The sequence below is a fragment of the Scyliorhinus torazame genome, chromosome 4, assembly GCF_047496885.1.
Source record: "Scyliorhinus torazame isolate Kashiwa2021f chromosome 4, sScyTor2.1, whole genome shotgun sequence".
In the NCBI taxonomy this organism is placed as follows: Eukaryota; Metazoa; Chordata; class Chondrichthyes; order Carcharhiniformes; family Scyliorhinidae; genus Scyliorhinus; species Scyliorhinus torazame.
In genome coordinates, this window is record NC_092710.1 from 342,810,120 (window position 1) to 342,823,085 (window position 12,966).

General features: G+C 52.0%; 1 protein-coding gene across 1 annotated transcript in view; it reads right to left on the reverse strand.

Annotated features, from left to right (window-relative positions):
• LOC140411190 (dynein axonemal heavy chain 8-like) overlaps positions 1–12,966 on the reverse strand; it is a 2,783,184-nt gene that overhangs the window by 137,488 nt on the left and 2,632,730 nt on the right. The window contains exons 81-82 of the mRNA XM_072500280.1: positions 4,940–5,058; positions 4,417–4,619 (exon numbers count right to left, since the gene is read on the reverse strand). Of these exons, the coding sequence (XP_072356381.1) occupies positions 4,417–4,619; positions 4,940–5,058 (322 nt within the window). The remainder of the gene's footprint in view (positions 1–4,416; positions 4,620–4,939; positions 5,059–12,966) is intronic.

Genomic DNA, 12,966 nt, shown 5'->3' on the forward strand with positions numbered 1-12,966 from the left:
CTGGGAAGGGCGTTGATCCCGAAGGTGAGGGGAACGGAGTATACGGCTATAGCCATTTCGGATCACGCTCCACACTGGGTAGACTTGGAGATAGGGGAGGAAACAGGAGGGTGCCCACCCTGGAGAATGGACATGGGACTAATGGCAGATGAGGGGGTGTGTCTAAGGGTGAGGGGGTGCATTGAAAAGTACTTGGAACTCAATGATAATGGGGAGGTCCAGGTGGGAGTGGTCTGGGAGGCGTTGAAGGCGGTGGTTAGAGGGGAGCTGATATCAATAAGGGCACATAAAGGGAAGCAGGAGAGTAAGGAACGGGAGCGGTTGCTGCAAGAACGTTTGAGGGTGGACAGACAATATGCGGAAGCACCGGAGGAGGGACTGTACAGGGAAAGGCAAAGGCTACATGTAGAATTTGACTTGCTGACTACGGGCACTGCAGAGGCACAATGGAGGAAGGCACAGGGTGTACAGTACGAATATGGGGAGAAGGCGAGCAGGTTGCTGGCACACCAATTGAGGAAAAAGGGAGCAGCGAGGGAAATAGGGGGAGTGAGGGATGAGGAAGGAGAGATGGAGCGGGGAGCGGAGAGAGTGAATGGAGTGTTCAAGACATTTTATAAAAAATTATATGAAGCTCAACCCCCGGATGGGAGGGAGAGAATGATGGGCTTCTTGGATCGGCTGGAATTTCCCAAGGTGGAAGAGCAGGAAAGGGTGGGACTGGGAGCACAGATCGAGGTAGAAGAAGTGGTGAAAGGAATTAGGAGCATGCAGGCGGGAAAGGCCCCGGGACCGGATGGATTCCCAGTCGAATTCTATAGAAAATATGTGGACTTGCTCGCCCCGGTATTGACGAGGACCTTTAATGAGGCAAAGGAAAGGGGACAACTGCCCCCGACTATGTCTGAAGCAACGATATCGCTTCTCTTAAAGAAGGAAAAGGACCCGCTACAATGCGGGTCCTATAGCCCTATTTCCCTCCTAAATGTAGATGCCAAGATCCTGGCCAAGGTAATGGCAATGAGAATAGAGGAATGTGTCCCGGGGGTGGTCCACGAGGACCAAACTGGGTTTGTGAAGGGGAGACAGCTGAACACGAATATACGGAGGCTGTTAGGGGTAATGATGATGGCCCCACCAGAGGGGGAAACGGAGATAGTAGTGGCGATGGATGCCGAGAAAGCATTTGATAGAGTGAAGTGGGATTATCTGTGGGAGGTGTTGAGGAGATTTGGTTTTGGAGAGGGGTATGTTAGATGGGTGCAGCTGTTGTATAGGGCCCCAATGGCGAGCGTGGTCACGAATGGACGGGGATCTGCATATTTTCGGCTCCATAGAGGGACAAGGCAGGGATGTCCTCTGTCCCCATTATTGTTTGCACTGGCGATTGAGCCCCTGGCGATAGCGTTGAGGGGTTCCAAGAAGTGGAGGGGAGTACTTAGAGGAGGAGAAGAACACCGGGTATCTTTGTATGCGGACGATTTGCTACTATACGTGGCAGACCCGGCGGAGGGGATGCCAGAAATAATGCGGATACTTGGGAAGTTTGGGGATTTTTCAGGGTATAAATTGAACATGGGGAAAAGTGAGTTGTTTGTGGTGCATCCAGGGGAGCAGAGTAGAGAAATAGAGGACCTACCGTTGAGGAAGGTAACAAGGGACTTTCGTTACCTGGGGATCCAGATAGCCAAGAATTGGGGCACATTGCATAGATTAAATTTAACGCGGTTGGTGGAACAAATGGAGGAGGATTTCAAGAGATGGGATATGGTATCCCTGTCACTGGCAGGGAGGGTGCAGGCGGTTAAGATGGTGGTCCTCCCGAGATTCCTCTTTGTGTTTCAGTGCCTCCCGGTGGTGATCACGAAGGCTTTTTTTAAAAGGATTGAAAAGAGCATCATGGGTTTTGTGTGGGCCGGGAAGACCCCGAGAGTGAGGAAGGGATTCTTACAGCGTAGCAGGGATGGGGGGGGCTGGCACTACCGAGCCTAAGTGAGTATTATTGGGCCGCTAATATTTCAATGGTGAGTAAGTGGATGGGAGAGGAGGAGGGAGCGGCATGGAAGAGATTAGAGAGGGCGTCCTGTAGGGGGACTAGCCTACAGGCTATGGTGACAGCCCCATTGCCGTTCTCACCGAGGAACTACACCACAAGCCCGGTGGTGGTGGCTACACTGAAGATTTGGGGACAGTGGAGACGGCTTATGGGAAAGACTGGAGCCTTGGGGGGGTCCCCGATAAGAAACAACCATAGGTTTGCCCCGGGGGAATGGATGGGGGATATGGAATGTGGCAAAGAGCAGGAATAACGCAACTGAAAGATCTGTTTGTGGATGGGAAGTTCGCGAGTCTGGGAGCGCTGACCGAGAAATATGGGTTGCCCCAAGGGAATGCATTCAGGTATATGCAACTGAGGGCTTTTGCAAGGCAACAGGTGAGGGAATTCCCGCAGCTCCCGACACAAGAGGTGCAGGACAGAGTGATCTCAAAGACATGGGTGGGGGATGGTAAGGTGTCAGATATATATAGGGAAATGAGGGACGAAGGGGAGACTATGGTAGATGAACTAAAAGGGAAATGGGAAGAAGAGCTGGGGGAGGAGATCGAGGAGGGGCTGTGGGCAGATGCCCTGAGCAGGGTAAACTCGTCGTCCTCGTGTGCCAGGCTAAGCCTGATTCAGTTTAAGGTATTACACAGGGCGCATATGACTGGAGCACGGCTCAGTAAATTAATTGGGGTGGAGGATAGGTGTGCGAGGTGCTCGAGAAACCCAGCGAATCATACCCATATGTTTTGGTCATGCCCGACACTACAGGGGTTTTGGATGGGGGTGACAAAGGTGCTTTCAAAAGTAGTAGGGGTCCGGGTCGAACCAAGCTGGGGGTTGGCTATATTTGGGGTTGCACAAGAGCCGGGAGTGCAGGAGGCGAGAGAGGCCGATGTTTTGGCCTTTGCGTCCCTAGTAGCCCGGCGCAGAATATTGCTAATGTGGAAAGAAGCCAAGCCCCCGGGGGTGGAGACCTGGATAAATGACATGGCGGGGTTTATAAAGCTAGAGCGGATTAAGTTCATCCTAAGGGGGTCGGCTCAAGGGTTCACCAGGCGGTGGCAACCGTTCGTCGAATACCTCGCAGAAAGATAGATGGAATGGAAAAAAGAAGGCAACAGCAGCAGCCCAGGATCGGGGGGGGGGGGGGGGGGGGGAGAGGAACCAGAAGGACTCTCAGGGTTGTTAATATATACTGTATAATATGTATAGGTCGTTGCTACAGATAATTATATATTGGACTGTTAAATTATATTTTTGAAGAGTGTTACTTGTGATAAGGGTTAGTTTTCATTTTTGTTATTTATTATTGATTCATTCATTTTTTGTTTATAAAATAGGTCATTGTTATTTGTGTTGTTATAATATTGTGTAAAGGATGCACAATGTACTGTGTTGGTTAACCAAAAATTTTCAATAAAATATTTACAAAAAAAAAAAAAATGTGAGGTTATCCATTTTGGTAGGAATAACGGCAAAAGGGATTATTATTTAAATGATAAAATATTAAAACATGCTGCTGTGCAGAGAGACCTGGGTGTGCTAGTGCATGAGTCGCAGAAAGTTGGTTTTCAGGTGCAACAGGTGATTAAGAAGGCAAATGGAATTTTGTCCTTCATTGCTAGAGGGATGGAGTTTAAGACTAGGGAGGTTATGCTGCAATTGTATAAGGTGTTAGTGAGGCCACACCTGGAGTATTGTGTTCAGTTTTGGTCTCCTTACTTGAGAAAGGACGTACTGGCACTGGAGGGTGTGCAGAGGAGATTCACTAGGTTAATCCCAGAGTTGAAGGGGTTGGATTACGAGGAGAAGTTGAGTAGACTGGGACTGTACTCGTTGGAATTTAGAAGGATGAGGGGGGATCTTATAGAAACATATAAGATTATGAAGGGAATAGATAGGATAGATGCGGGCAGGTTGTTTCCACTGGCGGGTAAAAGCAGAACTAGGGGGCATAGCCTCAAAATAAGGGGAAGTAGATTTAGGACTGAGTTTAGGAGGAACTTCTTCACCCAAAGGGTTGTAAATCTATGGAATTCCTTGCCCAGTGAAGCAGTAGAGGCTCCTTCATTAAATGTTTTTAGGATAAAGATAGATAATTTTTTGAAGAATAAAGGGATTAAGGGTTATGGGGTTCGGGCCGGAAAGTGGAGCTGAGTCCACAAAAGATCAGCCATGATCTCATTAAATGGTGGAGCAGGCTTGAGGGGCCAGATGGCCTACTCCTGCTCCTAGTTCTTATGTTCTTATGTTCTTATTTCCTCATGGTATATGTAAAAATATTAATTGATTATAACTATGGAATATTCTAAAGAAACACAGGGAATGCGAACAGATTGTAATATTCACTACAAACACTGTATCCATACCAATTTCAAGCTTCTTGGCCAGTCCTTCAATCTGATTGCTGGGATCAGAGCCCATGGACAGGAAACAGATCAGAGGAGTTCCTGTGTCACTTTCTTCCCAGGTTGTCTCCAGGTTTAGAATCACCGGTTCTGCATATCTTGCTCCCATTGCATCAGATATGTAGTTTCGAGCTTGTGACAGAGTTCTGTCAGGGCACCATGACCTGAAAATTCAAAGTAATCATGAAATCAAAGCCATTTAAAATTAATCTTTGGGTCTTTGAGATCTTGAGTATTGCTGAAAAAATAAACCTTTTTGTCGAAGATTTTCATCTTCCACTCATCAGGTCATTCCCAAGAAAACAATGGAAGGAAAATCAACAAATTTATACTGTATGCAAAGAGTGTGCTGATGCTGATGGCTTGGCAAGTGGTTGGTAGAGGAATTGTCATAAAGAATGCACCAGTTGATGGTGACTGATAGTTAACTGTCAAGCATTGTTTGAAATTTAAACCAGGCAGCCTGACTCGTATCACAACGCACCTGATGAGCAATAGCTTGCAGAATGAATCTAAAGAATCACTGTATCCATGAGGAATTATTGTTTCTTCTGGAGCATCAGCATCAAACCAGACTTTCCAAACCTTCTCATTCTTAGATACCTGTAATGACATCCCAAACGATAAAAATCAACATTCAAAAATTCAAGATATAATTACTTTTAAAGCAGTGTGAATTTTTCAGTTATTGTGCTGACAATAGCCCTTCTTCCTGGTAGAAGGAGGATGGTAACACTCCCAAAATGGTGGGCATTAAATTTGTATTCCACTATCACTGAGGTAATATACACTGGGTAAACTGTCAATCTCCAGAGACAGGCGGAAGGCCATTTAAGGTAGAATTTTGGAATCCTATGGTGTCAATAGGACTCTGATTGTTATTTATGGACTGTGGGGAGTGGAATGAGAGTGTGTGGGGAGTGGAATGAGAGTGTGTGGGGAGTGGAATGAGAGTGTGTGGGAAGTGGAATGAGTGTGTGTGGGGAGTGGAATGAGAGTGTGTGGGGAGTAGAGTGAGAGTGTGTGGGGAGTGGAGTGAGAGTGTGTGGGGAGTGGGGTGGGAGTGTGTGGGGAGTGGACTCAGAGTGTGTGGGGAGTAGAATGAGAGTGCGTGGGGAGTGGAATGAGCGTGTGGGGAGTGGAGTGAGAGTGTGTGGGGAGTGGGGTGGGAGTGTGTGGGGAGTGGAGTGAGAGTGTGTGGGAAGTGGAGTGAGAGTGAGTGGGGAGTGGAATGAGAGTGTGTGGGGAGTGGGGTGGGAGTGGGTGGGGAGTGGAGTGAGAGTGTGTGGGGAGTGGAGTGAGAGTGTGTGGGGAGTAGAGTGAGAGTGTGTGGGGAGTGGAGTGAGAGTGTGTGGGGAGTGGAATGAGAGTGTGTGGGTAGTGGAGTGAGAGTGTGTGGGAAGTGGAATGAGAGAGTGTGAGGGGAGTGGAATGAGAGTGCGTGGGGAGTGGACTGAGAGTGCGTGTGGAGTGGAATGAGAGTGCGTGGGGAGTGGAATGAGAGTGTGAGGGGAGTGGAATGAGAGTGCGTGGGGAGTGGAGTGAGAGTGTGTGGGGAGTGGAGTGAGAGTGTGTGGGGAGTGGGGTGGGAGTGTGTGGGGAGTGGAGTGAGAGTGTGTGGGAAGTGGAGTGAGAGTGAGTGGGGAGTGGAATGAGAGTGTGTGGGGAGTGGGGTGGGAGTGGGTGGGGAGTGGAGTGAGAGTGTGTGGGGAGTGGAGTGAGAGTGTGTGGGGAGTAGAGTGAGAGTGTGTGGGGAGTGGGGTGGGAGTGTGTGGGGAGTGGGGTGGGAGTGTGTGGGGAGTGGACTCAGAGTGTGTGGGGAGTAGAATGAGAGTGCGTGGGGAGTGGAATGAGCGTGTGGGGAGTGGAGTGAGAGTGTGTGGGGAGTGGGGTGGGAGTGTGTGGGGAGTGGAGTGAGAGTGTGTGGGAAGTGGAGTGAGAGTGAGTGGGGAGTGGAATGAGAGTGTGTGGGGAGTGGGGTGGGAGTGGGTGGGGAGTGGAGTGAGAGTGTGTGGGGAGTGGAGTGAGAGTGTGTGGGGAGTAGAGTGAGAGTGTGTGGGGAGTGGAGTGAGAGTGTGTGGGGAGTGGAATGAGAGTGTGTGGGTAGTGGAGTGAGAGTGTGTGGGAAGTGGAATGAGAGAGTGTGAGGGGAGTGGAATGAGAGTGCGTGGGGAGTGGAATGAGAGTGCGTGTGGAGTGGAATGAGAGTGCGTGGGGAGTGGAATGAGAGTGTGAGGGGAGTGGAATGAGAGTGCGTGGGGAGTGGAGTGAGAGTGTGTGGGGAGTGGAGTGAGAGTGTGTGGGGAGTGGGGTGGGAGTGTGTGGGGAGTGGAGTGAGAGTGTGTGGGAAGTGGAGTGAGAGTGAGTGGGGAGTGGAATGAGAGTGTGTGGGGAGTGGGGTGGGAGTGGGTGGGGAGTGGAGTGAGAGTGTGTGGGGAGTGGAGTGAGAGTGTGTGGGGAGTAGAGTGAGAGTGTGTGGGGAGTGGGATGGGAGTGTGTGGGGAGTGGACTCAGAGTGTGTGGGGAGTAGAATGAGAGTGCGTGGGGAGTGGAATGAGCGTGTGTGGGAGGTGGAATGAGAGTGTGTGGGGAATGGAATGAGAGTGAGTGGGAAGGGGAATGAGAGTGTGTGGCGAGTGGAGTGATAGTGTGTGGGGAGTGGCGTGAGAGTGTGTGGGGAGTGGGGTGGGAGTGTGTGGGGAGTGGAGTGAGAGTGTGTGGGAAGTGGAGTGAGAGTGAGTGGGGAGTGGAATGAGAGTGTGTGGGGAGTGGGGTGGGAGTGGGTGGGGAGTGGAGTGAGAGTGTGTGGGGAGTGGAGTGAGAGTGTGTGGGGAGTAGAGTGAGAGTGTGTGGGGAGTGGAGTGAGAGTGTGTGGGGAGTGGGGTGGGAGTGTGTGGGGAGTGGACTCAGAGTGTGTGGGGAGTAGAATGAGAGTGCGTGGGGAGTGGAATGAGCGTGTGGGGAGTGGAGTGAGAGTGTGTGGGGAGTGGGGTGGGAGTGTGTGGGGAGTGGAGTGACAGTGTGTGGGAAGTGGAGTGAGAGTGAGTGGGGAGTGGAATGAGAGTGTGTGGGGAGTGGGGTGGGAGTGGGTGGGGAGTGGAGTGAGAGTGTGTGGGGAGTGGAGTGAGAGTGTGTGGGGAGTAGAGTGAGAGTGTGTGGGGAGTGGAGTGAGAGTGTGTGGGGAGTGGGGTGGGAGTGTGTGGGGAGTGGACTCAGAGTGTGTGGGGAGTAGAATGAGAGTGCGTGGGGAGTGGAATGAGCGTGTGTGGGAGGTGGAATGAGAGTGTGTGGGGAATGGAATGAGAGTGAGTGGGAAGGGGAATGAGAGTGTGTGGCGAGTGGAGTGATAGTGTGTGGGGAGTGGAGTGAGAGTGTGTGGGGAGTGGAGTGAGAGTGTGTGGGGAGTGGAATGAGAGTGTGTGGGTAGTGGAGTGAGAGTGTGTGGGGAGTGGAATGAGAGAGTGTGAGGGGAGTGGAATGAGAGTGCGTGGGGAGTGGAATGAGAGTGCGTGTGGAGTGGAATGAGAGTGCGTGGGGAGTGGAATGAGAGTGTGAGGGGAGTGGAATGAGAGTGCGTGGGGAGTGGAGTGAGAGTGTGTGGGGAGTGGAGTGAGAGTGTGTGGGGAGTGGGGTGGGAGTGTGTGGGGAGTGGAGTGAGAGTGTGTGGGAAGTGGAGTGAGAGTGAGTGGGGAGTGGAATGAGAGTGTGTGGGGAGTGGGGTGGGAGTGGGTGGGGAGTGGAGTGAGAGTGTGTGGGGAGTGGAGTGAGAGTGTGTGGGGAGTAGAGTGAGAGTGTGTGTGGAGTGGAGTGAGAGTGTGTGGGGAGTGGGGTGGGAGTGTGTGGGGAGTGGACTCAGAGTGTGTGGGGAGTAGAATGAGAGTGCGTGGGGAGTGGAATGAGCGTGTGTGGGAGGTGGAATGAGAGTGTGTGGGGAATGGAATGAGAGTGAGTGGGAAGGGGAATGAGAGTGTGTGGCGAGTGGAGTGATAGTGTGTGGGGAGTGGCGTGAGAGTGTGTGGGGAGTGGAATGAGAATGTGTGGGGAGTGGAGTGAGAGTGTGTGGGGAGTGGAGTGAGAGTGTGTGGGGAGTGGAGTGAGAGTGTGTGGGGAGTGGAGTGAGAGTGTGTGGGGAGTGGAGTGAGAGTGTGTGGGGAGTGGAGTGAGAGTGTGTGGGGAGTGGAGTGAGAAAGTGTGGGGAGTGGAGTGAGAGTGTGTGGGGAGTGGAGTGAGAGTGTGTGGGGAGTGGAGTGAGAGTGTGTGGGGAGTGGTGTGAGAGTGTGTGGGTAGTGGAATGAGAGTGTGTGGGGAGTGGAGTGAGAGTGTGTGGGGAGTGGAATGAGAGTGTGTGGGGAGTGGAATGAGAGTGTGTGGGGAGTGGAGTGAGAGTGTGTGGGGAGTGGAGTGAGAGTGTGTGGGGAGTGGAATGAGAGTGTGTGGGGAGTGGAATGAGAGTGTGTGGGGAGTGGAGTGAGAGTGTGTGGGGAGTGGAGTGAGAGTGTGTGGGGAGTGGAGTGAGAGTGTGTGGGGAGTGGAGTGAGAGTGTGTGGGGAGTGGAGTGAGAGTGTGTGGGGAGTGGAATGAGAGTGTGTGGGGAGTGAAATGAGAGTGTGTGGGGAGTGGAGTGGGAGTGTGTGGGGAGTGGAGTGAGAGTGTGTGGGGAGTGGAATGAGAGTGTGTGGGGAGTGGAGTGAGAGTGTGTGGGGAGTGGAGTGAGAGTGTGTGGGGAGTGGAGTGAGAGTGTGTGGGGAGTGGAATGAGAGTGTGTGGGGAGTGGAATGAGAGTGTGTGGGGAGTGGAGTGAGAGTGTGTGGGGAGTGGAGTGAGAGTGTGTGGGGAGTGGAATACTTTTATGCAGCTCCAGCTTGTCAGCCTTTCCAGTGCCAATGCTGACCACAGCAAACCCGACACCAGCATGAGCTGAAATTGCACTAGCTCCACGTGACACGTGTGCTGGCCCATCAGCATATCCCGAATTGCTCCGGGACCTGGAACACCCGCCATTTAGTCCCGGCGGAGAATCCACCCAAGTCTCAGTGATGGCAATTAGATTATACCTGATTACTTTCATTTGTGCTAACAATTCAGCTACCTTGTTTGGATTGCTGCGTGCATTCAGATAGAATCCTTTTAATTTTGCCTTTTTAACATGTTTTTGTACTTTAACCCTATCTGATGCAGGCATTTGTTTCTCCTGCTTTCCAATTTTGCTTCTTACTTTTCTACCTACTGCCGTCTTTGGTTTTCACCTTTCTGAATTCCCTCGCACGTTCCCTTCACTCTGTGATGCTAGTCTAATCTCTCTCCATCACGACTAGCAAATCTCCCTCTGAGGAGTGTAACCGACACTACTTGTACAGGTCACACCTGCCCCAGAACCATTCCCAATGCCTCAGAACTCTAAAGGTCTCCATCCTGCTCCATTTCCCCAGTTACAAGTTAATTTACTTTCTTGTCCTATTTCTGTACTCACATTGGACTGGGAATAATCCTGAGACTACTGCCTTTGAATTTCTGCTTTCAATCTCTTTCCTAACTCTCTAAAATCTGGGGCGAAATTCTCCGGTATCGGCGTGATGTCCGCTGACCGGTGCCCAAAACGGCGCAAATCAGTCGGGCATCGCGCCGCCCCAAAGGTGCGGAATCCTCCGCATCTTGGGGGGCCGAGCCCCAACCTTAAGGGGCTAGGCCCGCGCTGGCCTAATTTCCGCCCCGCCAACTGCCGGAAAAGGCCTTTGGTGCCCCGCCAGCTGGCGCGGAAATGACATCTCCGGCCGGCTCATGCGTGGGAGCGTTAGCGGCCGCTCACGGCATCCCCGCGCATGCGCTGTGGAGGGAGTCTCTTCCGCCTCCGCCATGGTGGAGGCCGTGGCAGAGGCGGAAGGGAAAGAGTGCCCCCACGGCACAGGCCCGCCCGCGGATCGGTGGGCCCCGATCGCGGGCCAGGCCACCGTGGGGGCACCCCCCGGGGTCAGATCGCCCCGCGCCCCCCCCAGGATCCCGGAGCCCGCCCACGCCGCCTGGTCCCGCCGGTAAATACCAGCTTTGAATTACGCCGGCGGGACAGGCAATTTCTGGGCGGGACTTCGGCCCATTCGGGCCGGAGAATTGAGCGGGGGGTCCCGCCAACCGGCGCGGCCCGATTCCCGCCCCCGCCCAATCCCCGGTACCGGAGACTTCGGCGGGGGCGGGGGCGGGATTCACGGCGGCCAACGGCCATTCTCCGACCCGGCGGGGTTCGGAGAATGATGCCCCAGGACTCCATCCCACTTTCTACCTATCTTGTTGGTGCTGATGTGGACCATGACATCTGGCTGGTCACCCTCCTCCATAACAATGCCTTGTAGTCACTCAGTGACATTCTTTTTAAAAAATATATATATTTATTAAAGTTTTTTGACACAATTTTTCTCCCTTACAAACAATACCCCCCCCCCCCGCCCCCCACCCCCCTCCCCCCACCCCCACACCCCCGTAACAAAAAAAAACGAGAAATCGCGCAGAGCAAGATATATACATGGCAAAATGATATATTTACACAGCTTTGTACACTGGCCCTCACCCGTACGTGCCAGTTTCCCCAACCCTTCATGTTATCTCTTGCTCATCCACCCTCCCAGGCAGTCCCCCCTCTCCCCCCCTCCCAGGACGTCCCCCCCCCCAAGGTTGCTGCTGCTGACCGACCTTCCTCTAACGTTCCGCGAGATAGTCTAGGAACGGTTGCCACCGCCTGTAAAACCCCTACGCAGACCCTCTCAAGGCAAACTTAATCCTCTCCAACTTTATGAACCCAGCCATATCATTTATCCAGGCCTCCAGGCTGGGGGGCTTCGCCTCCTTCTACATTAGCAAGATCCTTTGCCGGGCTACTAGGGACGCAAAGGTCAGAATGCCGTCCTCTTTCGCCTCCTGCACTCCCGGTTCGTCGACTACTCCAAATATTGCTAGTCCCCAGCTTGGCTTGACCCGGACTTTCACCACCTGAGATATTGCTCCCGCCACTCCTCTCCAGAACCCCTCCAGTGCCGGGCATGACCAAAACATATGGACATGGTTCGCCGGACTCCCTGAGCACCTTCCACATCTGTCCTCTAACTCAGTGACATTCTTGACCCTTGCACCAAGGAGGCAACAAACCATCGTGGAGTCACGTCTACAGTTGCATTCACTGAAGCCATATTCCATCTGAAGTCCCCATGCATGGCTACCAATGATAGGTGGGTGGAAGAGGTGTCCACACAAGTCCTGTGTTGCTGTGAGAGATGAACTGTGCACAATTGGGGAAATGTATACTCAGAGGCAATTGTGTTCAGTGCAATGGTAAAAAAATCGTGGTCTGCAAGGGAGGGATGCCATGATAACAAACTGTTATCTCTCAGTACACCTGAACTGGTGCCAGAATGTGGCGACTAGGGGCTTTTCACAGTAACTTCATTGCAATTTTAAGGTAGCCTACTTGGGACAATAATAAAGATTCTGATAATAATGCAAACTCAGATATTAGATACTAGACTGTATATTCTGCTGTCTGTATGGGGTCATGGAGGTCAAATTATACTTGTTCAGGGACTGCATCTAATAATAATAATAACCATTTATTGTCACAAGCATGAAGTTACTGTGAAAAGCCCCTAAGTGAAGATGAATGTATAAAGTCTACAAATCATGGTTTTGTTAAGTGTCATCATTGACAAATCTGACACTAACCATCTCATCTTGACATTCAATGCATTAGCAGCGTTGAATCACCTATCAGCATACTGGGAGTTACCATTGACCAGAAACTAAACTGGCCCTGTAAATACCTTGGCACAAATTGGCCCTATAAATACCTTGCCACAAATCAGGAGAGTATTGAATATTTGCCTGGTTGAGTGTACCTCCAACACTCAAGAACTCCAACCCCATCCAGCACAAAACAGGTCAACTTTACCGTCACCCCATCCGCCATATTAAGCAGCACGGTGGCGCAGTGGGTTAGCCCTGCTGCCTCCCGGTGCCGAGGGCCCAGGTTCGATCCCGACTCTGGGTCACTGTCCATGTGGAGTTTGCACATTCTCCCCGTGTTTGCCTGAGTTTCGCCCCCACAACCCAAAGATGTGCAGGCGAGGTGGATTGGCCAGGCTACATTGCCCCTTAATTGGAAAAAATGAATTGGGTACTCTAAATTTAAAAAAGAAAAAGCATACACTGCATCCACTGACACAAGATGCACCGCAGCATCTCGCCAAGGCTCCTAAGACAGAAACTTCCAAATCCACAACCTCTACTGCCTGGAAGAACAAGGATAGCAGATACATGGGACAAAATTCTCCCCCAACGGCGCGATGTCCGCCGACTGGCGCCAAAAATGGCGCCAATCAGACGGGCATCACGCCGGCCCAAAGGTGCGGAATGCTCCGCATCTTTGGGGGCCGAGCCCCAACATTGAGGGGCTAGGCCGGCGCCGGAGGGATTTCCGCCCCACCAGCTGGCGGAAATGGCGTTTGTTGCCCCGCCAGCTGGCGGAAATGG